The following is a 26279-nucleotide window of genomic DNA, read 5'->3' as shown; positions in this document are numbered from 1 at the left end:
GAAAATATCCTCTTCCCTGGATGGGCTGTGCCATCTCATCTTGGGCTGTGAAGTCTGCCCTACCTCGTGCTACTAGTCTCAGGGGAAGGAAGCTGGCAGAGAACTTGGCTAAAAAGCGGGGGTGGGGAGTAAAAGGTCCAAAGGATTAAATTTCCAGCTCTCAAAATAACCCCTGACTACTCCTGTCACCTCCAAATCAGGCCCTGCACACTTCTTTATGCTGGCAAAGTGCCACCCCTCTGGCCTGATCCCAGGGGGCCCTGATGAGCTATGGATGCCCCTTTATCTCTGCAAGACAGCCCTGTAGAGAAGCTGGGGAGCCCACTGAATTAAGGGTGGACATGCAAGATGTATTTTCTCTTTTCTTAAACTCTTACCGTTCTTCTCCTTACTTAATCTCTCTTCTGTCTTCTCCTCCATCTGTCTCCAGGCTCCTGAAAGGCCCCGTGATAGTGTTTTCTAAAACGTAGTAATTTGAGTACCACTATCATGATGTTCCCCTCCCCTGCTCTGCCTAACCCCCTGCCCCACCATATCCAAATCCCACCTGTTCTATTCGATAGCTTACTTTTTCACTTAAAAATGCAGAATCTAGCTCTTAATGTATAGCACTGCTTTAAATTTAAAATCAGTCTCCTTGCCATAAATGGAAAGCTCCCTGCTAAATGTAATGCAAACAAAAATACATGGTAGTGGAATTTTAGTTGGATACGGCTGCTTGCTGCAGGCCTGTGCCTGAATCCTGCTGTTAAGAAATGCTGGAGAAGTGTTAAAAACATATCAGAATCAAAGTGAGACTTGATCTTTGAAAGAGAGACACAGAAAGACAACCGAAAAGAGAGCAGCTTTCTCGTTTATTTTTTAATACTACGTCTACATATTATTTAAGCGTTTCCCACTTTGGGAAACATTATTGCTTTGAGTTTCAAACTCACAAGAGGTAAAAAAAGTTTGTTGAAATCTAATAGGCTTCATCCCATTTCCTTCAAGAACTATTTGCTAACTGTACTAAAAAACGTTTTGCACATTTTTTTCTCATTATTTGTTCACAGCTTTTGACTACCAGAGAATGTTTCGGATACAGGACTAATTCCTGTGGATGACAGAATGCGACCGTTGAATGGGACATTGGGTGTCATCTGGTCCAAATCTTGACCCCTTTTCATTTTCCCCGAAAAAAAAGACTTGTGGCTCGGAACCGAGGGCGGCATGCCCAAGGTCACAGAAAGGGTGGTCTAATGTTTTGGTTCCTGCAGCCCAGAGAACAAGCTCTCCCATCCCACGGGAGCCTTGGTGAAAAGCTGCCCGGCCGGCGCAAGGCCAAACTTCTCGCCTCCACTGTGTTGATTGTGGTTGCCAGGGCAGCCGCGCATTGCTCTCCGCCTCGTCCTGGTGACGTCACAGAGCAATGTCCAATGGGAAAGCACCTCGGCGTCACGCACCTCCTTTCCCGGCGGGCACCGCCTGCGCAGCGAGTGAGGCGTCGTCAGTGCTGGAGGCAGGCTCCGGTCGCGGCCGCGGCTAGTTAACATCGGTTTTCCAATCTGTCCGCGGCTGCCGCCGCCCAAGACAGAGCCAGAATGTTCAGGATGCTGAGCAGCAGTTTTGAGGATGACCCCTTCTTCTCGTGAGTTATGGGAGCCAGGAGTCCGCGGTCGCGCGGGAATTAAGGAATTTTGAGGGGACCTATTTTAAGGGAAAAGAGCGAGTTTTAGAGGACGAGAGAGAATTCGGGGCGGTTTGAAGGAGACGAGGAGGGAAGGGAGAGGAGGAGTTAGGGGTGTGTGAGAGAGGGAAGAGAAGGATTTGGGCGCATGAGGTGAAGAGAGGAGGGTTTGGACGCGTGAGGTGGGCAGAGGGAAGTTTGGGGACGTGAGGTGGGGGGAGGAGAGTTGAGAGCATGAGGTGGGGGGGGAGGAGCTTGAGGGCCTGAGGTGTGGGAGGAGGGTTGAGGGTGTGAGGTGAGGGAAGGGTTTGGGAGCATGAGGTGCGGGGAGGAGGGTTGAGGGCGTGAGGTGAGGGGAAGGATTTGAAAGCGTGAGGTGGGGGGAGGAGGGTTGAGCACGTGAGGCGGGGAAATGGTTTGAAAGCGTGAGGTGGAGGGAGGAGGGTTGAGCGCGTGAGGCGGGGAAAGGGTTTGAAAGCGTGAGGTGGGGGGAGGAGGGTTGAAAGCTTGAGGTGGGGGGAGAATGGTTGAGCATGTGAGGTGGGGGAGGGTTTGAAAGCATGAGGTGGGGAGAGGAGGGTTGGGAGTGTGAGGTGGGAGGAGGAGGGTTTGGGGGAGTAAGGTGGAGAGGGGAGGGTTGAGGGTGTGAGATGGACGAAGGAGGATTTGGGTCGTGAGGTGGGGGAAGGGTTTGGGAGCCTGAGGTGTGGGGGATAGTTGAAGGCATGAGGTAGGGGGAGGAGGGTTGAGGGTGTGAGGTGGGAGGAGGATTTGGGAGCATGAGGTGTGGGGGAGGGTTGAGGGCATGAGGTCGGGGGAGGAGGGTTTTGGAGCGCGAGGTGGGGGGAGGAGGGTTGAGGGCATGAAGTGGGGAGACGGTTTGGGAGCATGAGGTGAGGGAGAGAGTTGAAGGCGTGAGGTAGGGGGAGGAGGATTGAGGGTGTGAGGTGGGGGAGGGTTTGGGAGCACGAGGTGCGGGGGAGGGTTGAGAGCTTGAAGTGCAAGGAGGAGGGTTGAGGGAGTGAGTTGGTGGGGAGGGTTTGGGAGTGTGAGGTGCAGGGGAGGGTTGAGAACTTGAAATGCAGGGAGGAGGGTTAAGGGCATGAGTTGGTTGGGGATGGTTTGGGAGTGTCGGGAGGGTGTAGGAGGGTTGAGGGTGTGAGGTGGACAAGGAGGATTTAGGGGCTGAGGAGGATTTGGGGGCGTGAGATGTGAGAAGAGGGTGGGGGAGGAGGGTTGAGGGCGTGAGTTGGTGGGGAGGTTTTGAGAGCGTGATGTGGGAGGAGGGTTGAGAGCGTGAGGTAGGGGGAAGAGCGCTGAGGGTGAGAGTGAGAGGTAGTGGGGGGAGGGTTGGGGGGCGTGAGGCAGAGGAAGGAGGGTTTGAGGGCATGAGGTGTAGGGGTAGGAGGGTTGAGGGTGTGAGGTGGACAGAGGAGAGTTGATGGCGTGCAGTGCGGGGGGGAGGGTTTGGGGGCGTGAGGTCGGAGGAGGAGGGTTGAGGACGTGAGGTAGACAGAGTTGAGGGCCCCAGGTGCGGGGAGGAGGATTTGGGAACAGGAGGTGGAAAGAAGTCCTAGTAGCCTCCCTCCCTCACACTCCCGAGGTGCGTGCTGCTCTCCACTTGGCCGGACTTTGGGTGTCCGCCATGGCTTCCTGTGTGCAGAGTTGGCCTTTGCCCCTGCAAGGGCTTTGCAGGTGACAACTACCATCTCGGTGAAACTTATGGTGAGAATTATGCTCACATAATTTCAAATGGGATCAGGGAATATTTTATAGCTCCCCTTAAAATTGCAAATAAGAGCAGGTAATATTTTATAGCATGACAGTTCATTGAAAAGGGGAAGTTTTTAAAACAGCATTTTCCATGTGAGTGGGGAATGTGTCTATGAGAGCACAACAAAGTTGGAGAGTTGTACTCTCTCTTCGAAGTTGTTGGACGTTGCCAAGTGCACTGTTTTCTTTGCTCGCTTTGTTACAGAGCTAACCTTGTTTGTGAAGGGACTCCTCTTTCTGTCAAAACTAAAAATAGTACAGGGAGCTGATAGTTTAACACCTCAGGTAAGCAAGTGCCATTCATTGCCTTATAAAGGTTCCCAGTGAATTAATGTGATGCCCTAGGAAGAAGGCATCCAGAAATTAGTTTCACTATGATTTATTTTTGAGTAGTGGGTTTTTGGGTTTTTTTTCTTAATTCTAACTTTGGCCATTGTTACAAACATATTGACATAGTCTAGTTGTATCCCTAAGAGGGGAAATTTGTAATACTTTTTAGCCCAAGTGTTTTTTGCCAGTTTGAATTTTGAATTCATGTCTAGTTTATTTTGATCCCTTAAATTTTCTAGGTTTGCAATTTGGAGAGCATTTTTTTTAAAAGGTTTTAAAATCACAGTTTATTGCACATATTTTTCAAACAATATCTGTGGGGGGTGTTTTGTGTGTGTTTGTTCGTTTGTTTGTTTGAGACAGGGTCTCACTCTGTTGCCCAGGCTAGAGTGCAGGGGCTCACGCAGCCTCCCAGGCTCATCCTTCTGCCTCAGCCTCACAAGTAGCTGGGACCACAGGAGGGAGCCATCACACCCTGCTAATTTTTTTTGTAGAGACAAGTTTTCGCCATGTTACCCAGACTGGTCTCAAACTCTTGAGCTTAAGTGATCTGCCTGCCTCAGCCTCCCAAAATGCTGGGATTACAGGCATGTACCACTGTGCCTAGCCAATGTTGTTGTTTAAATAAATGATTGACTTAAATGTGTTAGTACTGATTTAAAGCAAAATAACATTAATAATTAAAAAGATAATGAACAGTGGGAAATGAAATGATTAATATAGAAAAATAAAATAATAACTTTTTTTCTGAAGATTATTTATTAAGGCATACAGGAACTCAGGCAAATTTGTTGTGCCATTTTAGTTAACTTGTTTAGGAGCTGTTGGGATATGGACAGTGTTATTTTAACAAGTTCAAATTTTTGTATTATTGTGATTCTCTCTTTGGAAAGCCAGAGGCCAGGCATGATGGCTCACACTTATAATCCCAGCACTTTGGGAGGCTGAGGTGGGTGGATCACCTGAGGTCCATAGTTCGAGACCAGCCTGACCAACATGGTGAAACCCCATCTTTACTAAAAAAGAAAAAAAAAAAAAATACAAAATTAGCCAGGCGTGGTGACACAAACTCCCAACTACTTGAGAGGCTGAGGCAGGAGAATCACTTGAACCCAGGAGGCAGAGGTTGTAGTGAGTCGAGATTGCGCCATTGCATTCCAGCCTGGGCAACAAGAGCGAAACACTATCTCAAAAAAAAAAAAAAAAAAGAATATTTGAGCCAGAGAATATTATTTTGTAAAACCCATAATTTTATTATTTTGTATTATATAAGCTCTGGCTTTCAAGAGAATCACAGTACTACAAATCCATAGATTACTGAGCTGTTGAAGTCGTTCATATGTAAATATGACATCGTACAATGGGTAACAGCTAAGAAGATTATGATCGACAATTTTTGAGTTGTATTATATCCTTGATTATACCAAAAGTTGTTTTATATCCTTCATTGTTATAGTTAAGGATTCTATCCTTAACAAAACTGAATGTGTAATGAGTATAATATGTTCTTTAAAATGTCTAGCGGAAGTGTAATTTAAACTCTTGGGTGATTCTTTCTTAGCAAAGGCAATGAATTCAAGAGTCAGGGTCAGAAATAGTAATAGACTACAAATAGTAAGCATACAGAAGAACTCTTCCTCCATGCTTAGGATGGAAAGGACCATCAGTTACTCTTTCAGTTATCACTATCTAAAGCCTTTTTCAAATGCAGGGAGCCATATCATAAAAATTTAAGGTAAAATTGTTGCAGTTAACTTTTTTAAAGCCTAATCTCCTTTATTCATCACAAAGCTTTTGCATAGACCTTTTAAATATCCAAAACAGTGGCCAGAACTCTGCTTACAGACTACCATCTTTCATTATCACCATATTACAGTTGACTTTATAAAATTGATTCACCCTTAACAATTTCTTTTCTCCACAATGAATTATATTTAACACACTTTTGGGGATAAGGGAGAAAAAGAATGTGAGTTTATGTTTATTTCAGGTAATCTATTTGATCCCCCCCACCTTTTACCTCAACTCCCAAACAAAATGAGTATCCATTTCTTAAGTCAAACATAAAGAATTCATAAAGGTGACAAACTCGTTAATGAATCATCCCCTGACCTTAGGAACATAGAGATGTGAAACACATAGCCCATGCCCACTCTCTTTTATATAAATATTATCCCTGTTGCTAACATTGTGTCAGGTCATGGAAAAGAGTAAATATTGTTTGATGGTGAGTTGGTGTCCTTTATTCTCTTTCTTGTAGTCAATCTGGTATTTAGTTGATTGCTGAAAGTAATTATTAATTGCATTCAACAAATAGCATTGTTGATAATGGTATTTTCTAATCAGAACATTACCATTTTCTAAATAGTCCATTAGAGTTGCTTATATTGTTCACAATCAAGGTTATTGAATATAAGCAAACTCCACTGATTTACTAATTATTCAAAAATGGACCAAAAAAATATACTTCTTTGATATAAAAATAGAATTACTAAATACTAGACTGATAAGAAGCTGTGGTTAAATTGTTAATTGCTTAAAATATTTAAGTAAAAAGTAATTAAAATCTGTAGTTTTGAATTCAAATATATTCAGTTTCAATGTTTACCTTATTATAACAGTGCATCTTAAATGTTTCTTCAGAAAAGTAAAAGGAAATGTTAAAAGTGATATTTTAAAATTTGGTGTTTTGTTCCATACTTGGGATTTTTAAACTTTGGTATCTTATTGTGTCTCAAGGCTGAAGTTATTTCATTGAAAATTTACATCACAGTATATTCAGATATACTTTCTTAAACAATATCTGTTACTTGGTTAAAAACACAAAGGTTAAAAGCTAGCACTTCCTGGCATGCAGTTTTCTCAAGAATACTACCTTTCTCTCACATCTGTATTTGCTAACAATATGCATATTGTTAAGTAAATATGTATAGACAAGAGGATTTTGAGGTTAAATGGTTTTGGCATCCTATACCCTAAAAAACATTGATTATGTAGTATGAAAGTTTATAAATATGTAGTATGGTCCAGAATTTTCTATTTGGTACGAAACAGGAACTTTGAATCTTCTGAGCTACAAAAATATAATTCTGATCTGGCAAGTCTACAAAGAATAACTATGTTACCACTTACCAGCTATTGGAGATAGAAAGCTCAGAAGCAGGCTGGCAAATCTGTCAACCTTAATTCTTTTTTTTTTTTTTTTTTTTGAGACGGAGTCTGGCACTGTCAGCCAGGCTGGAGTGCAGTAGCATGATCTTGGCTTACTGCAACCTCTGCCTCCCAGGTTCACATGATTCTCCTGCCTCGGCCTCCCGAGTAGCTGGGTTTACAGGCGCCTGCCACCACACCCGGCTAATTTTTTGTATTTTTAGTAGAGACGGGGTTTCACTGTGTTGGCCAAACTGGTCTCGAATTCCTGATCTCGTGATGCGCCCACCTCAGCCTCCCAAAATGCTGGGATTACAGGCATGAGCCACCGCACCCAGCCAACCTTAATGTTTAATCATAAATTATTGTCTCTTCTTTAAGCCTCTCAACTCTCCATGTGAGCATCATATATCTGATGACCAGTATTTGGTTAAAATACTGCATGTATTCACAGGATGTTACTTCTTCTGTCTCCTTATATGTATAATCTCAATTCTAAAAATTTTTACAAATTTGTATTTTATACCTGGAAGTAGTTGGATTTATTAAAGGACATTGCTTTGTCCTATCCACTGGTGGAGTTCAAAGTGAATGTATTCTGTGTACAAGATGTGGATTAACTTTTTTATTGATGGAAAACATTCTCATTGTAGGAAATAAAACCACCATGTTAAGCTTTTGGAAACAGTATTCAAGGTTACTACTTAAATACTTAAATATTTGTTTCAGACATACAGTCTGAGGTAGAGTCTTCGCCAAATTGTCACAACTTGACTAGTTAATATTCTGCCACGTATACCTCTCATTCTAAACATATTGTTAATAAAAGTAGCTTGAGAATACTCAGCTAAAATTTAAGTTACTGATTTTTCAAGGTCCCACTTTATTCTAAGACCCTGAATACCTACTGTGAAATTACCTACTGTAATTGTTCTTAGGAATATTTTAATATATAAATTTCTTATAAATGAACTTTGCAAATTATAAGATCATATTTGAAAGAATGACACTGTAAGCCTTGAGCTGAAAGGATTACAAAGGTATACTATTCATTTGGGGCATTCTTTGGTTCATGAGGTAAACACCACTGAATTAGGAGCCAGGGAACACAACATGATTAGGACATGGTTGCTTGGTCAAAAATGCCGTACAGTAGCATGTACCCACAAGATAATGCCTACTTGTGCCAATTAATATTGTAAATATCCACGTAAAAGGAGCGAAATATTTATAAAATATCAGGGGAGCATAATCATTTCCACAATTCTTTTGATATCAAAGGCTTCTGCCACACCAACACAACACTTTGAACTTCAAGACAATGGAAAAATAGAATTGCTTAATAGAAATGTAATTCATTCTTTAAGTATTTCTTCAGTTTCTACTATAGGCCCAACCCTGTGGGTTCTCGTTTAAATTTTTAGATGTCTTGGCCCCTACCCTCAAGAGCCTTCTTTAAATGTTACATGCATTATTTCTAGTATCAAAACTTGGATCTTCTGGTCTATTTTCCTTATAGACCTCATTGAAACTAGGGAACATTTCTTTACGATCAAGAGAACCATAACCATCTGCTGGCTAAAGCTTTTGCCACTACCATGTATAATGGAAGGGAGGAATTTCCCTTAATGAATGAACCTGCCATGTCAGTTATCTGAGAACCTTATGTCATAGGTAATGCTTTTTACTTAGAAGCACAAGTATCTTTATTCTTACATAGATGAAAGAGAAGTGTAACTTAGGCAGAATAAGTGTGTGTGTGTGTGTGTGTGAGAGAGAGAGAGAGAGAGAGAAAGAGTTTTAAAAACATTATTCTAAAGGGAGATATTACCAGCCCTTAAACACACGTACGTACGTACATACACTACGTTGAAATCATTCCCAAGTGACCTGGAATCAATCTAAGAGTTAAGACATAAACACTTTTGAAGGGGAAGTAGGCAACAATTTATTTTTCCTAGCTCGTGATATATGCTACAGGTAAATAATATAGAATAGAAAAAGTATGTTTGAGACCAAAGTTTATTCAGTTTGGCTGTGGTTTGTGTCAGCAATTCTAAAAGAGGTAGTATATAGTCATTATCATAGTAAGTAAAAGTACATTTTTCTTGACCTAAATGAAAATACATCCTCATGGAAAATCTGAAAAGTATAGAAAGTTTGGTAGCAGAAATAATACAGCCCATTATTTTGATGTATTTTGTTTCAAATGTCCACATGTGGATTTTTATTTTCCAAAATTAGGACCACACTTTATGGTTAATTATTCAGTGCTTTTCTGCAACATATACCATGAACGTTTTCCTAGTCTTCAGATATTCACTAAAGCGTGACTTTAGAGTCTGCAAAATATTGCATCCTATGAACATACAAAGCATATTTCTCACATAAATATTTAACAACATTTTCAAATTATTACCTTAGACTCTTTCGTGTACATGAAATGACTAGCTTGTATAGTATGGGCTTTTTAAAACCTATTTCCAATTTATTTTCCTAGAAGAATGAAATGTTTATTTTCAAAAGAGAACATTATGAATGGGCTAAAATTTTTCATTTGAGAAGAAAAGCCTAGGTTAATTTTAAAAATGTTAAAACAACTCTGTGCTACCATAGAGGTTTTTTTAGCTTTGATCAAAGTGAATTCAAACTTGGACAAAAGAAACATTAAAGCCATATCTCCAAGCATCTGCTGTTCTGGGTAGACATGAATTAAACTCACTAGAAGTCTCAGCCAGATTTATTCCTGAATGGTTCAGACAGGTGCAAACACCAAACTATAGGCTCACTTTTGTTTAATGCATCTTCCAACAGGCAGTCATTTGTTCATGTCACTCAAATAAAATTTTTAGCATTTGCTGAACATATGCATATTCAAGTAAACATTTAAATATTCCCCTACCTCTATAAGAAAGAAAGAAAAACCTGGGCAAATTTTAAATGAGCCATATTTAGTTGATTAATTTTTAGCCCAATTATAATGCAATGAGAAAAATTGATTTACTAAATTTTGTTTCTGTAGAAAAGTAATAGCTGTTTAGCACTTCCTTATTCAAAGAACAAATTTAGTATTTCTTGAAATACTTTTCTTCATTGTAGTCAAATCACATCCACATATCTAAAGAAAAAGTTGACTGGTTTTCTTAAGTAAGTGTATATTAATGGAAACAAGCGTTTTAGTCTGCATACTTTAACCATACTCTAAGCTGTAAATGTCCAGTGAGTTTGGAGCTCCTCCTTTTGAAATGCCTATTTTAAAACATCAGATCGTATGAAATCCTTTAACCTCATGCAGTTATATTTATTATGAAATATTTCAAACATACTGTAAAGGTGTAACAAATACTTTAGAAAATCTGTTTTTTTGAGGTAGGAGTTAGAAAATGTTGCATAGGTAACTCATTTATGCATCTTAGAACTACTTGAAACTCTGTACCTTCAAATAGAAAGTAGAGTGGGGAAGAGGGAGGGAGAGCATTAGGAAAAATGGCTAATGCATGCTGGACTTAATACCTAGATGATGGGTTGATAGGTGTAGCAAACCACCGTGGCACATGTTCACCTATGTAACAAACCTGCACATCCTGCATATGTACCCTGGAACTTTAAAAAAAAAAAAAAAAGGAAAAAGAAAAGATTTTGTGAGGTGGAAAAAAAAAGTAAAGTGATACATACACCAAATTTTGAATTCTTAATTTTAAAGTAACTTTTGTTCTTCATGATTTGATTTTGGAAAACACATAACAACTCCCTTTCTGCCTTCTAGTGTGTTAAAACATGAGCTGCTCAGTGTGTACTATTGATCTGTACACACTGAGATTATAAATCAAAATTAATTTTTAAATTGTCACAACTTCTTCATAGTGCTCATTGCATATAATTCTGCTAGAATAGTGATTCTCAAACTTTTAACAAGTAGGAAATCTAGGAATGATAGTCTTAAATTTCCTTTGCCCCTCAAGACAAAAATTCATATTAAAAATCCTACAAGAGTCTGGTATGTGGCTGGGCACAGTTGCTCACATCTGTAATCCCAGCACTTTGGGAGGCTGAAATGGGCAGATTGCTTGAGCCCAGGAGTTTAAGACCAACGTGAGCAACATGTCAAAATCCTGTCTCTACAAAAAAAAAAAAAAAAAAAAAAAAAATTTCCAGGAATGGCTGTGCATGCCTGTAGTCCCAGCTAAGGAGGCTGAAGTGGGAGGATCGATTGAGCTTGGGAGGTCAAGGCTGCAGTGAGCCATGAACATGCCACTGCACTCCAGCTGACAGAATGAAACTCTGTCTCAAAATAATAATAATAATATTCAATGTAAGAAGCTTAAGGATACCACTTCATGCTAGTAACAAATTAAAAACTGAACAACCTGAGAAAACAACAACTTTTCTTATATCTAGCAGAGAAATGAAGTCACTGGGCAAATCTCTGCCCCCATAATTGAAGATAGGCAGATCCAGAGAATCACAACTTAACTGATGCAGAAACCTCCTCAGGAACCAGAGGGTAGTAGGAAAACCTGACCTGTAGTTGACAAATTACTGGAGACTCAGAGTGGACAAGTGTCAGAGTTAAAAACTCCATGGTCCCTCATAATTTTGTGGGTTTTACCTGCAGGAGCTCTACCACGTTCTCACAGTGAATATTGGAGAATATCTTCTCATGCTTCCAGCAGAACAGAGGGGGATGGAAAGTAACCATTAAATATGCCAGAGCGTTCTGTTTTTCTTGGCAAGGCCTGCAGTCAAGAGAAACTTTTTTACCAAAGCCCAGTCTTCCTGAGGGAAGGGAAATACCCAACTCCAGCTCCTCCAGCCATCTGATCACACTGGAGGAGGACTAAGGCATACTGCTGAGGTTTACCACCCAAGGTCAGGCTAAGCAAAAGACTGTGAGTTAATCTTATGCCTACAGAACACTTTGCCTCCCCCAGCACCTTATCACTACATTACTAAAGGTCTATTTACTGCAGTTCCCTTTACCCAGTAACTATGTACTACTTCCAACAAAAAATTACGAGGCATACTAAAAGGCAAAAAAAAAACAGTTTGAAGAAACTGAACAAGTATCCAAACCATATTTCTAGCAAGGAATATTGGAATTATCAGACCAGGAATGTTTTTAAACTATGATTAATATGCTAAGGGCTTTAATGGGAAAAGCAGACAACATGCCAGAACAGATATAAGCAGAGAAATGGAAATTGTAAAAATAAAATAAAATGCTAGAGACTAAAAACATTGTAACAGAAGTGCAGTGTGTGGTGACTCTCGGCTGTAATCCCAACACTTTGGGAGGCCAAGGCAGATGGATCACCTGAGGTCAGGAGTTCAAGACCAGCCTGATCAACATGGCAAAATCCTGTCTCTACTAAAAATACAAAAATTAGCCAGGTGTGGTGGCGCATGCCTGTAATCCCAGCTACTCGGGAGGCTGAAGCGGGAGAATCGCTTGAACCCAGGAGGCAGAGGTTGCAGTGAGCCGAGATGGTGCCATTGCACTCCAGCCTGGGCAACAGAGGGAAACTCTGTGTCCAAAAAAAAAAGGGTAAAAGAAATGAAGGATTCCTTTTATGGGCTTATCAGTGGACTATGAACAGCTTAGGAGAGAATCTCTGAGCTTGGGCATATGACAGTAGAAACTTCCAAAACTGAAAATCAGAGAGAAAAAAAGACTGAAAAAAAACCCCACAGTATCCAAGAACTGTAAGGCAACTACGAAAGGTGTAACAGGTGTAATGGGAGTACCAGAGTACAAAGGAACAGGAGCAATATCTGAAGAAATGAAGACTAAGAATTAGCGCCAAATTAATATCATACACCAAACCACAGATCTCAGAAGTTTAGAAAACACCAAGCAGAATAAATGCAAAACAAACAAAAAAACAACTAAGCCTAGGCATGTCATATTTAAACTGTAGAAAATCAAAATTAAAGAAGAAATCTTGAAAGAAGCTGGGGCGGGGGGCGTGGAAAAACCTGTAGAAGAGCAAAGAAAATAATTATGTCTGACTTCTCTTCAGAAACCATGCAAGCAAGAGGAGAATGGCATGAAATATATAAAGTGTTGAGAGGGGAAAAAAAAAACTCACTAACCTAGAATTCTGTACCCTGCAAAATTATCCTTTAAAAGTCAAGAAGAAATAGACTTTCTCAGACAAACAAAAATTTGGTGAATTTGTTGACAGTAGACCTACCTTGCAAGAAATGTTAAAAGTTCTTCAGAGAGAAGGAAAATCATACGAGTCAGAAACTCTGATGTACATAAAGAAAGCAAGAGCATCAGAGAATAAGTTAAGGTAAAATGAACACGTTTATTTTTCTTATTCCTAATGGATCTAATAGAGAACAGTTTGTTCAAATAATAATAGGCACACACACATTTAATGGATGGAATGCCAATCTACGTCTTATAGTCTTCTTCCCTTTCCCCCAACTGTATCTCCCTTCCGGCCTTAAGTCTGCTCAGTAATTTCCAGCAGCAAAATGTTCTTTTCTCCTTTGTGTTGCTAGTTTAAAGCAGTAGTTGAAAATGACTGTATGTGACAGGGGAGGAACTAATTTGCAGTCACTCCACTCTTCCCCTCACTTCCCTTTTGGATGATAGATTATTGCCCCCAGGTGCTATTTTGCTGCAGGGAATCTGAGAAATGAAGGAATCAACAGAAAGGATAATGTGAGGACACATGGAGATGGTCACCATCTGCAGGTCAAGGAGAGAAGAGGCCTCAAGAGAAACCAACTCTGCTGACACTTTGATCTCAGACTTCCAGCCGCCAGAACTGTGAGACAATAAATGTTTAAAAAAAAATAAAGGGAAAGAAACAAAGGGAAAAACAAGAAAATTAGCTAGAGAAGCTAATTTGATAGAAAAAAGATGTAAGTCTATTCGCCCTTATAATATAAGAGTTTGGGAAGCATGTAAAAGCAGGAAAGCTACTTAAAAAAAAAAAAAGGGCAATGCAAGGTCTGAGAGACAGAGATGGAAAATGGAAGTCTCAGATACTGAACCAAACTGTAGGACCAAGTACACATACAGCTACTCCCCCCAGTTCATATCTATGGAAGTAGCTTTACTTTTATTCATTTCCTAACATTCATTAATTTATTTTATTCTAAATATATTATTTCAGACATTTTATAAAAACTGACACCATGAAAGACAGAAGCTATGCTAACCAAACAGAAGAACCAACACTTAAGGAATCAAAGTTAATGAAACAAAGAAGATTATAGAAAACAGTGTAATTAAAATCTTGAGGAGACTTTTCATTTCTACTGTGACCAACAGAGCTCCAACTGGACCAGCTGTCTTGCAGTTAACTTTATAAGCCCAGGATGAAATACAAAAACAACTTACTGGAGAAGACACTAGAGAATGACCAAAAAGCAGATACTTGCTGGAGAGGTCTCAACAGTTGAACAAAAGGAAAGTTACAAGTCTAGCCTAAAGGCAGGCCCCGTCTCTTACATGTAGAGTGACTAGAACTGTTTGAAGACCTTTAAAGTCTTTTTGACCTAACACCAAAGACAGAGTTCAGTATAACCACAGTCACTGGAAAGGGAGGGAGAGGAGTCCCCAAAAGGAGAAAGCCAGAGAAGAGTAAGCACCAAATACTGTGAATAAATTCTGTACAAATTTCTGTCTAAGGCTTAACCACATATGCATAAGACAGACTCAGAGCAGTTCAGCTAATAAGGATAAATGAACTAAATGGAGATTTGAGCTACCACACGAGAGACAGAATTTGACCTTTAAGGACAACCAGATTAATTACCTACTTTAAAAAAAACAACACTCTGGGCCGGGCGCGGTGGCTCAAGCCTGTAATCCCAGCACTTCGGGAGGCTGAGACGGGCGGATCACGAGGTCAGGAGATCGAGACCAACCTGGGTAACACGGTGAAACCCTGTCTCTACTAAAAAATACAAAAAATTAGCCGGGCGTGGTGGCGGGCGCCTGTAGTCCCAGTCACTTAGGAGGCTGAGGCAGGAGAATGGCATAAACTCGGGAGGCAGAGGTTGCAGAGAGCTGAGATCCGGCCATTGCACTCCAGCCCGGGTGACAGAGCAAGACTCCGTCTCAAAAAAAAAAAAAAAAAAAAACCACTCTGGAGGAATATATCAAAATCCAGACCCTATACAACATAATATCCACAATGTATGGGTACAACCCAAAATTACTTAACAGGAAAATGTCACCCATTCTCCAGATTAAAAAATAAGACACCTAAAAAGACCCATATGTTAGAATTAAAAGACAAGAATTTTAAAGCAGTTGTTATAATTTTGCCCAGTGAAGTAAAGGAAAATATGCTTGCAAGGAATGAAAGGATATTGAATCTCCATAGAGAAAGAGAAAGAGTGTGTGTGTGTGTGTGTGTGTGTTTATGTATACTTTTTTAGGTATATACCCCCCCACCCATAGAAAGTCTAACAGAAATGTCCAGTCTTTTGGCTTCTCTGGACCACATTGGAAGAACTGTCTTGGGCCACACAGAAAATACACTTAATACTAATGATAGCTAATGAGCTGAAAAACAAAATCTCATAAAGTTTTTAAAAAGTTTATGAATTTGGCTTGGGCCGTATTCAAAGCTGTCCTGGGCTGCATGTGACCCACAGGCCACAGATTAGACAAGCTTGGTCTAGAATAATACAATATTTGAAAGAGAAAATTCACTGGATAGGCTTAACAGCAAAATGGAGATGACAGGTGAGTCATTAAAATTGAAGACAGATAAATGAAAGTTAATCTGAAAACCAGAAAAAAATTGGGGGAAACCCTTTAGAAATCTATATGAAAATATTGAAATGTCTAATGTTTGGTGTAATTGGAGAAGAGGGAGAGAAATGGCATAAAATTAGTTGAAAAATAATAATGGAAATTACCCAGTATGGTAAAAGATAAAACTCTGAAGAATTAAGAAGGTGTGAGTAAACCTAAGCTGAATAAATATGAAGAAAACCATGCTTAAGTTCATCATAGTCAAACCTCTGAAAGCAAATGATAAAAAGAACAATCTTGAAAACAGTCAGATAATATGATACATTGGATACAAGACGAAAACATTTGAATTACCTTTGACTTATCACCAAGCAAGAGGCCAGTAGATAAAGCAATAACATCTGCAGAAAGAAAAACAAACAACAAAAAAAAACTGTCAACCTGGGTTTATCTTGTGAAAATTTCCTTTAAGAATTATGAATGAAATAAAATATTTTCAGGTAAAAGAAAACAGAGAATTTATTGCAATCATATCTACAGAACAAGAAATGTTAAAGTTGTTCTTCCATGAAGGGAAATTAGATAGCAATTTGGACATTAAAGAAGGAAAGAACAACCTTGAAAATGTTAAATATGTGAATATATATGAAATATCTTGCCAGGTGTGGTGGCTCACACCTGTAATCCCAGCTCTTTGGGAGGCCAAGATGGATGAATTTCTTGAGCCCAGGAGTTCAAGACCAGCCTAAGCAACATAGTGGTACCCATCTCTACAAAAAATACAAAAATTAGCCAGGCACAGTCATGTACATCTGTAGTTTCAGCTACTCAGGAGGCTGAGGTGGGAGGATCACTTGAGCCTGGGTGTTTAAGGTTGCAGTGAGTCGAGATCATGCCACTGCTCTCCATCCTGGGCGACAGAGCAAGACTCTGCCTCAAAAAAAAGAAAAAAAGAAAAAAGAAAAGATCTTGCTGTAGCTCAGATGTTTGACCCTCAAAATGTCATGTTGGAATCTGATCCCTAATGTTGGTAGTGGGAGCAAATGAGAGGTGTTTGGGACATGGGAGGGTGGATCCTTCATTAATAGATTAATACCTTCCCTGGGGGCTAGGGTGAGGTAATAAGTGAGTTCTCACTTTATTGCTTCCCCAGAGAGCTGGTTGTTAAAAAGAGCCTTTTACCTCTCCAACCCTCTCTTGCTTCCACTCTTACCATGTGATCTCTGCACATACTGGCTCCCCTTCACCTTCCTCCATAAGTGGAAGCATCCTGAAGCTCTCATCAGAAGATGATGCTGGCTCCATGCTTCTTCTCAGTCTTCAGAACCATGACCCAAATAAACCTCTTTTCTTTGTAAATTACACAGCCTCAGGTATTCCTCTATAACAACACAAAAATTAACTAAGACATATCTTCAGAGTTGGGAGACGATATTATCTTTAGAGATGTCAGAGGGTAGTGCAGCCATTTAACGAAGAACCAGAGATACAGAAAATTAAATTTGTTTAGAAAATGAGTTAAGCAGAATGTTCACAAGCAACAAGTAAATTAATAAGCTTGGAAATTGAGCCAAGGTATTTCTTCCAACATTCAACACAGAATCACAGAGGATGAGAAAAATATGCTGTAAGAAAAGTTTGACAAGGAAGGCAAACACATAGAAACAAGGTAATAGTAAATACCCAAGGAAGTAATTTAAGAACAATTTCTAGAATTAATGAAAGACTGAACTGTTTTGGAACTCAGATTGAAAAGAGCAATTTAAGCCAGGCGTGGTGGCTCATGCCTGTAATCCCAACACTTTGGGATGCTGAGGTGGGTGGATTGCCTGAGGTCAAGAGTTAGAGACCAGCCAGGCCAACATAGTAAAACCCATCTCTACTAAAAATACAAAAAAAATTTGTATGGCATGGTGGCAGATGCCTGTAATCCCAGCTACTAGGGAGGCTGAGGCAGGAGAATTGCTTAAACCTGGGAGGCGGAGTTTGCAGTGAGCCAAGATTGTGCCATTGTACTCCAGCCTGAGCAGCAAGAGTGAAACTTCGTCTCAAAAAAAAAAAAAAAAAAAAAGAGAGAGAAAGAAAAAAGGGCAATTTGGTGGTTGTTGGGATAATTTTTTTTAATCTACACTTGGCGCATGAAAATGCAATTTTGATACATTGAAATATATGTAAACAAAATAACCATAAAGCATCCAGAGAGTAGATGTCTTAGAAAGAATGAGAACCAGATTGTCATCAGACTTCTGTTTAGCTACACTAGATGTAGGAGGATGATGGAGCAATATTATCAAAATACTGAGAGAAAATAATGGAGATTTATATACCCAAGCAAGCCATTGTTTAAGTTTGAGTATGAAATGAATTTAGACGTAAGATACTAATTTGTGTACAAATTACTAGATGTTAGAATCCAGGAAGGAAATAATAAGATACAAGAAGCAGTGGTAATTCAGAAGTAAACCATCCTCAACTTTTCTTGATGGAAAGAGACTGAACTCTAGAGCGCTATCTCTTCCCCTATTCTTTCAATGGAATTGTTTTTTCACCATTTTTCCATTCCTTGGAGCTAGCACAGGACAGATTAAAAACCCCAAATAGCTCATACCTGAAGTTTTGAACCTGGATGACTTGGAGTATAATGGTTGTGCCTTTAATAGAAATAGAGACATGAAAAGGAAAAGCTGACTAAGGAAAAAATGTGGAAATATAATAAGGTTTCGAGTTACTAGAATGTAAAAAGGCAAATATTTAATCATAGCTTTATCATTATTTGTAATTTATATTCTGAGTACTTTGGAAAGTATGTCAACTTCTTGGCCAATAGGACATTGAAAATTAGCTTTAGACCTCCAAAGTTCAGGGCTCTATCCCCACTACCTGGAACTGTGCCTTTTACATATGTGTTCATTAAGTATTTGTTAAATAAAGGAGACAGTTTGCATTAAAACAAGAAGAAATTGAATGCAGATTCCTGACAATATTGTTGAATAGATTGAATGCTTGCTAAAATGGAGATTAATGGGCCATGCTTAGTGTATACTGAATCAAAATTCCAGGTGTATGTCTCAGAAATCTGTAATTTTAATAAGTACCTCTAGTGATTTTTTAAGCATGTTCAAGTTGAAGTAGTCCTTAGAGGACAGGGAAGAGAAGAGAAGAGATAACGGATTAAAACTGGAGAAAGCATGTCTTTAGGGGGCAGTACTTTCAACATTTTAATGTCATTCATTTTAAAAAGATGTTTGCCCATGTACTTGGGGTTCAAGAAGGGACAGACACTGATGGGAGCTTAAGTAACCAGCTCCAGGGCTCAGTCCTCACTGGCTACCCCAAGATGAGAGTGTCAACATTTTGAGACACCAGACACCTATCTGTAACACTCAGAAGCTCTGTAAAGGGCAAGAAGGAAAAGGAACGATTAAGAAGTTTATCAGTCAGAGTTCAAAGTTAGAGATACATCAAAGTTAGAGATACATGCTGCTGAAATTCAAGGAGGAAGAGGAATGACCTTTGGGTTTCAGTAGTTGGAAGGTCAAGGGAATCCTTGCAGTTTTAATGCACAGGTGAAGGGAAGGAAAAAGGCATCATCACGTCATTCTGACTCATGCCTCTTTCTTCCAGATTTAAAGGATCTTTAATTAAAGGAGCCCTCTTGGATAATCACGGCTAATCAAAGTTACCAGAACAACAATCTTAATTACATCTGTAATGTTAATTCCCCCTTACCATGTAATGTAACATTCACAGGTTCTGGGGATTAGGACATAGACATCTTTAGGGGAACCATTCTGCTTACCACAGATATGTTCCTTAAAAATAACAGTATTTAAAGCAATTTCTAGAAAAACCATCCAGCTCTTACTGCCCAGTCTACATAGTTTCAGAAGTTGGAAGTGCTGTTAAAATACAGCTTTTTATTAACCTGGCACTATTATGTTGAATGGTATGTCTGTGAATGATGATTAAGAGTGATAGCGTGAAGAATACAAGCTTGAATTAGGACAAGTCAAAAAAAGATAAATTGAAAGCATCAGCACCTGAAGAAGTATCCACCCCAGTGGCAGCATTCTCTCTATACTAATGGGCTGATTTGTAACTATTATTTCCTGTTGTAATTCAAGGAAATGTTTGAGTTTCTTTCTGAGACTATTGAAAGATTACAAAATTAAATAAATAATCAGAATTTATGACATCTATGCCAAGGAGAACTGTTTTAATCTAGCGAAGAAAGGCTTCTCATATACATTCCCTCCCTCTTCCCAAAACTTTCCTGATACGCAAGCTATTATCTTTTTCCCTTTAGCACTGAAAAATCTTCAAATAGTCATCTGTATGTGTCTTTTACTTCCTTGTAGCTCATTCACTTATTTCTTTACAAATTTTAAAAAAGAATAAATTATGTTGATTATTCTAATGTACCTTCTGAATTTCCTGTCTGAAAGTTTGTTATCTTAATATCATCTGATATCAGTATTTGTTTATGGCATGTTGCAAAATATACTGATATTGTTGAACTTAATTTTAATTAAGAATATTATAAACTTGATTATATGTGTGTCTGGTAAGCTAATGAACCCACAAATTTATGTGTGGTAAACAGCTACTAAGATAGCTTCCAGTGATCCTCACTCCCTGGTATTCATGCCTTTGTGTAATCTCCCCTTGAACATGGGCTAGGACTTACTAATTTGTTTCTAATAAACAGAATACAAAAGAAGAGATAAGATGTCACTCCCAAAATTACATTTTTAAAAGAGCATGGCTTGGCCAGGCACGGTGGCTCATGCCTGTAATCCCAACACTTTGGGAGGTCGAGGCGGGCAGATCACGAGGTCAGAAGATCGAGACCATCCTGGCTAACACAGTGAAACCCCGTCTCTACTAAAAATACAAAAAAACTAGCCAGGCGTGGCGGCGTGTGCCTGTAGTCCCAGCTGCTGGGGACGCTGAGTCAGGAGAATGGCGTGAATCTGGGAGGCAGAGCTTGCAGTGAGCTGAGATCGCGCCACTGCACTCCGGCCTGGGTGACAGAGCAAGACTCTGTCTCTAAATAAATAAATAAATAAATAAATAAATAAAGCGCATGACTTCTGTCTTAGGTGTTCTCTCACACATGGTGGCTTACGCTGGAGAAAGCAGTTACTATAATGTAAAGCAGCACTGTGGAGAGGCCCACCTGAATGAGCTTAGAAGCACATTTTTGAGACTAGCCAACAGCCATGTGAAGGAACTTGGAAGTAGATTCTCCACCAATCAAGACTTGAGATGACTAAAGCCTCAACTGATAACTTCATTGCAGCCTACAGAGAGGCCCTGAGTCAGAACTACCCACTTAAACTGCTCCTGATTCCTAATCAATAGAAATTGTGACATAACAAATGTTATTTTAAGCTAAGTTACAACAGCAATAGATAACTAATACAAGGATAACACATTTAAAACTGCCCTCATTCTAAGTCATCAGTTTTGATGGTTTCATCTAAAGACAGGAAAATGAACTACAAATCTACAAAAAGTTTATACATCTGTTTCTGCATCATAAGAAACAGATATTTATAGATATTTGCAAAATTTTGAGACCACATTCAGGATGGCCTCAATTAAGACATAAGCTTCTATGGCATAAACCTCATTTGAAGGTGTAGTTTCTCAGACATACAGGTGGTCTTACTCTGCAGCAGCTGAAACTGAAGCACAAGAAGCCCTTGGAACTATTGTCAGGACATGTAAGTCCCATGTACTAAAATACTTGGGCCAGAGAAAACCAAGTATAGTTTAAATAGGAGTTTCCCCTCCCCTGAAATCAAAAGCCACTAAGGAAGAACTTCAAGACTGCAGCTATTGGTTGCAGTGGAGATTTTTCTCTGTAGAAAGCGCCAAGGTGAGCCTTTAATTAAGAATAGTTAGTAATTTTGCCAAGAAATGGTAGGGGGGACCATCTGATATATAGGATGGTTCAAATTCCATAAACATTATTTATTTATTTATTTTTAATGTTTTTTGTTTTTTGAGATGGAGTCTCACCCTATTGCCCAGGCTGGAGTGCAGTGGTGCGATCTTGGCTCATCACAACCTCTGCCTCCTGGATTCAAGTGATTTTCCTGCCTCAGCCTCCCAAGTAGCTAGGATTACAGGCACCTGCCACCACACCTAGCTAATTTTTGTACTTTTAGTAGAGGCGGGGTTTCACCATGTTGGCCAGGCTGGTCTCAAACTCTTGACCTCGTGATCCGTCCATCTCGGCCTCCCAAAGTGCTGAGATTATAGGCGTGAGTCACCGCACCTAGCCCTCCATAAACATTTATAATGTATACTGTGTGTCAAGCACAGAGGTTGGTAATATGAATGAAGATACAGTTCCTAGTCTAGAAGAACTTATACTCTAAAAGAGGAGTGAGACTTTTGTATATTTTAAAATTAAAATTTAAGAACTTGCATTAGTTTCCTATTGCTGCTATAACAAATTACCACATCTTTAGAGACTTAAAACAACAAATTGTCTTATGGTGAAGATCAGAAGTCCAAAATGGGTTTCCCTGGGCTAAAATCAAGGTGTTGGCAGGGCTACATTCCTTCTGGAGTTTCTAGTGGTGAATCTGTTTCCTTGTGTTTTCTAGCGTCTAGAGACTGCTGTGTTCCTTGGCTTTTGGCCTCTTCCTCCATTTTAAAAGCCAGCAGTGTAACATCTTCTGATTATGACACTACTATCTCCTTCTCATAAGGATCCTTGTGATTACCTTGGGTCCATTGGGATAATCCAGGATAATCTTCCCGTCTCAAAATCCTTAATCACGTTAGCAAAATGTGGTAAAAACTGAAGGCCTAACAAAGATTCATGGTTGTTTGGCTGAATACATTCATGTTAAGAGAATGAAAAAGGCAAGTCCAAGACTGGGAAAAATTTAAAACCTGTATCTGATAAAAGTCTGTGTCCAGAATATATAAAGAAGTCTTATAACCTGATTTTTAAAAATGGGGAAAGTATTTGAAAAGACAGTTCTATCAAAGAACATATATGAATGACAAATAATACAAAATAAAACCACAATGAGATGTTATGACACTACGACTCAAATGGCTACAGGTAAACATCTGACTATCCCACATTTCAGCAAGAATGCAGTACAACTGTAACTCTCAGTTCACAGTTTTTATAAAATTTACATACTCTTCTAATACAGGCCAGCAGTCCTTGCTCTTAGGTGTTTACTTAAGACAAATTAAATATACGCAAAGACTAGTACATAAATATTCATAGTAGCTTTATTCATAGTAGCCAAAAACTAAAGACAGTTTTGTGATTATGATATTGATATATGTATGAACTTAGCAATAAAACTGAATGAACTGAAATAGGGAACAACATGGATGAATTACAGAAGCATTATGCTAAGGGAAAGAAGCTAGACACAAAAGATGACATGCTATGTGATTCCATTTTATGAATTCTGGAAAAGACCAAACTATAATGACAGAAAGCCTATTCGTGGTAACTGGGGCTCAGAGCAGGTAATTATCTGCAAAGAGACGAGGGAACTTTTTGGAATGATGGAAGTGTTCTACATCTTAATTATGGTGGAGGTTATGACTGCACTTTTTAAAATTCATCAAACTGTACAACTAAAATTGGTAAATTTCATTGAATGTAATGAAACAAGGCCGAATGAAAACATCTGTCTATACACACAAGCACAAATCCAGTTAAGCAGTTTGCTAATCTTAAACTCACACTTGGAACAATTATACTTTTTTTAACCTCCAAGGTAATGTATGAGTAAATCTGAGGTCTTTTGGAATAGGTTTATGTATATAAATACTATGAAATTCAGAGGAAAAGCTCTTTCTACTTGGACTTACGAGCAGAAGACAGAATTTTTAAGCTTCGTCTGAGCTGGGGCTACAAGGAAAATTCCTTTTTTTTTTTTTTTTTTTTTTTTTTTTTTGAGACAGAGTCTGGCTCTGTCACCCAGGCTGGAGTGCAGTGGTGTGATCTTGGCTCACTGCAACTTTTGCCTCCCAGGTTCGAGCGATTCTCCTGCCTCAGCCTCCCGAGTAGCTGGGATTATGGGTGTATGCTACCACGCCCAGCTAATTTTTGTGTTTTTAGTAGAGACGGGGTTTTACCATGTTGGCCAGGCTGGTCTTGAACTCCTGACCTCAAGCAGTCCACTTGCCTCAGCCTCCCAAAGTGCTGAGATTACAAGCATGAGGCACCATGCCTGGCCAAGAAAATTTTTTAAAAAACTTTCTAGCTGCTTTATGATGACATCAGAGGATTGAAATTAGAAGGGGAAAGGGTGACCTAAGAAGAATGTAACTGAAGTGGAGAATCTAAAAGGAGGCCAGACTATTGGAGAGGGGATTCCATTGGACTGCAGGAAAGCATAAGATTGCCTTGGTAAAGTGAGCTTCAATCATGGTGTACCTTAAGTTCTAGAATAAGGAATAAGGAATTGATGAGTGGGTCAGTAACTGTCCAACTGGAACAAAGTTGGAAAACCATTGTGATAAAGTAAAAAAAAAAAAAAAAGGGTTCTTGAATGAGACTTGTGACAAAAGGGTAAATATCAGATTATAGAGTGTTGATATTTATTTTTATGCAGTATGGGATAAAGGTGTAGTTTTTATTATGCTTTAAATGAATTATATTGGATAAAAACAGGTTTTCATTAATTTTATTTATAACTACAGATGTTTCTCAACTTATGAGAAGATTACATTCCAATGAACCCATCGCAAATTGAAAATATTATACATCAAAATGCATTTAATACACTTAACCTACCGAGTATCATCAGAACGTATACATTAGTTTACAGTTGGGCAACATCATCTAACATAAAGCCTACTTTATTATAAAGTGTTGAATATCTCATGTAATTTATTGAGTACTATACTGAAAGTGAAAACCAGCATGGCTGTATGGATCCTTGAAGTACTGTTTCTACTGAATGTGTAGTGCTTTCATACCACAGTAAAGTCAAAAAACCTTAACTTGAACCATTGTAAGTAGGGAACCATCTAATAGTGGATCTTTATGAGATAATTCTATTTTTGTATAAAATAGAATTCTCTTCTACTCTTCTTGTATGTAACAAACATGTTAGCCCAAAATAATTCTTTGTAGTATTTAACTGCCTACTTACTATTTAAATTCCAACACTGAATCTTTCATGATTATGTATATTTTCAACAGTGAGTCCATTCTTGCACACCGAGAAAATATGCCACAGATGATGAGAAGTTTATCTGAACCCTTTGGAAGAGACTTGCTCAGTATCCCTGATGGTAGAGGGAGAGCTCGTAATCATAGAGGACATAATGATGAAGATTCTTTGACTGTAAGTTCTTTTTTTTAAGACAGTTAGTGAGAAGACCCTGTAGGAATTTGAAGAAAATTATTACAGAAGTATATATGTATAATGATAGGATATGACTAATATTCTTGTTGTAGAAATCACTATTATATTAAAGGGGGGAACTTTGGAAAGGTGAATTCTTGAACAGTGACTTGTCAGCTATATAGAATTCCACTGTGCTAACCAAAACTTTTAGGTCCATAGGGTTATATATTAGAAGCAAAACTTAAACCATTATTTTTTATATTTATGTATATGTTTCTCACCTTATAATTTCCTCCAATATCTGAAATGAGAACAGGCAAGGAAATATCCTTTCTCTCCCATACTCATTGTTTTAATACTTGAAAATCGTATCAAAAGCTACAAAGGATTGTCTTTATTGGACCAGGAAACACTAATCTTCTATAATCTTACCTCTGGACCTTCAAAGCTTAGATTAACCTTTAATTGTTCCTCGAAAGCCTTACAACTGAAATATATTTTCATATGTCTTGCCTTAGAGCAAAGCTAGAGGTTACAAACATACTCAACTAAAATTTTTTAAAAAACAGGATATTTATATATCATAACCATATTCTTTTTTCCCTTTTTTTTTTCTGTTGCTTTTTCAGCCTCAGGAATAATAGTTCTAAGCTAACAAGCCTTCAGGGGTTTCTATAAAGATGAATCTCAGCAATTGAAATGTAGATATTTGAAACTCAGTAAACATTTAATTGGTAAATTGAGAAACTTCTGTATAGTAAATGTCATAATCAAAATGAATTGGATATTATTTTTCCAGGCAATGAGTTGTTCTCTTGTACCTTTTGGCAGTTTTGGTGGTATGGTTCGTATCCTAAGACACAAATCATTTTAGCAATATTTTCTGACAAATACTTATTTTTCATTAACTCAAGCGGACTAAATTGGCCTGCAGCCTCACTTTCATAATGGCTTTTTAATATTTGTACTGAAAACCTGTGTTTCAAGTATCAAACTTACCTTAAAAAGTTTAAGCACATGTTTCCTGAAGTAAGTCATTTCAACATATATAAAATTCATCTTCAAAAATAAGAAGTAGATTTTATTGGATGAATATTTGCTTGATTTACAAAAGGGATCCTCATAGTTGTGTTTGAAAGTTGAGGACTTCCACATGCTTATGATTACTTTCCAAAAGGTTTTAAAAAAAGTACTAAACTGTAGATAGATAAGCACAACATTTGGAAAAACACAGATTGACTGCTTTCTCTAGGATTGTGTTGCCACCTTGCCCGTGCAGCTTTTTCTT

General features: G+C 38.8%; 1 protein-coding gene across 3 annotated transcripts in view; it reads left to right on the top strand.

Annotated features, from left to right (window-relative positions):
* The first annotated feature begins 1414 nt into the window (after positions 1-1414).
* The window catches only part of MLF1 (myeloid leukemia factor 1), a 36335-nt gene continuing 11470 nt past the window's right edge, over positions 1415-26279 (top strand). Inside the window, exons 1-4 of one of the 3 annotated variants that reach the window (XM_025375516.1) lie at positions 1497-1627; positions 12940-13215; positions 24844-24988; positions 25791-25835. In XM_025375516.1, coding sequence (XP_025231301.1) covers positions 13124-13215; positions 24844-24988; positions 25791-25835 — 282 coding nt within the window. In that variant the 5' untranslated portion in view covers positions 1497-1627; positions 12940-13123. Of the gene's footprint in view, positions 1628-12939; positions 13216-24843; positions 24989-25790; positions 25836-26279 lie in introns of all 3 variants that reach the window. The other 2 variants (XM_025375517.1, XM_025375518.1) reach the window with 2 other exon arrangements.

Source organism: Theropithecus gelada, chromosome 2 (genome assembly GCF_003255815.1).
Source record: "Theropithecus gelada isolate Dixy chromosome 2, Tgel_1.0, whole genome shotgun sequence".
Lineage (NCBI taxonomy): Eukaryota > Metazoa > Chordata > Mammalia > Primates > Cercopithecidae > Theropithecus > Theropithecus gelada.
Note: the sequence above shows the minus strand (reverse complement) of the source record. Positions and strands in the feature narration are given on the sequence as shown.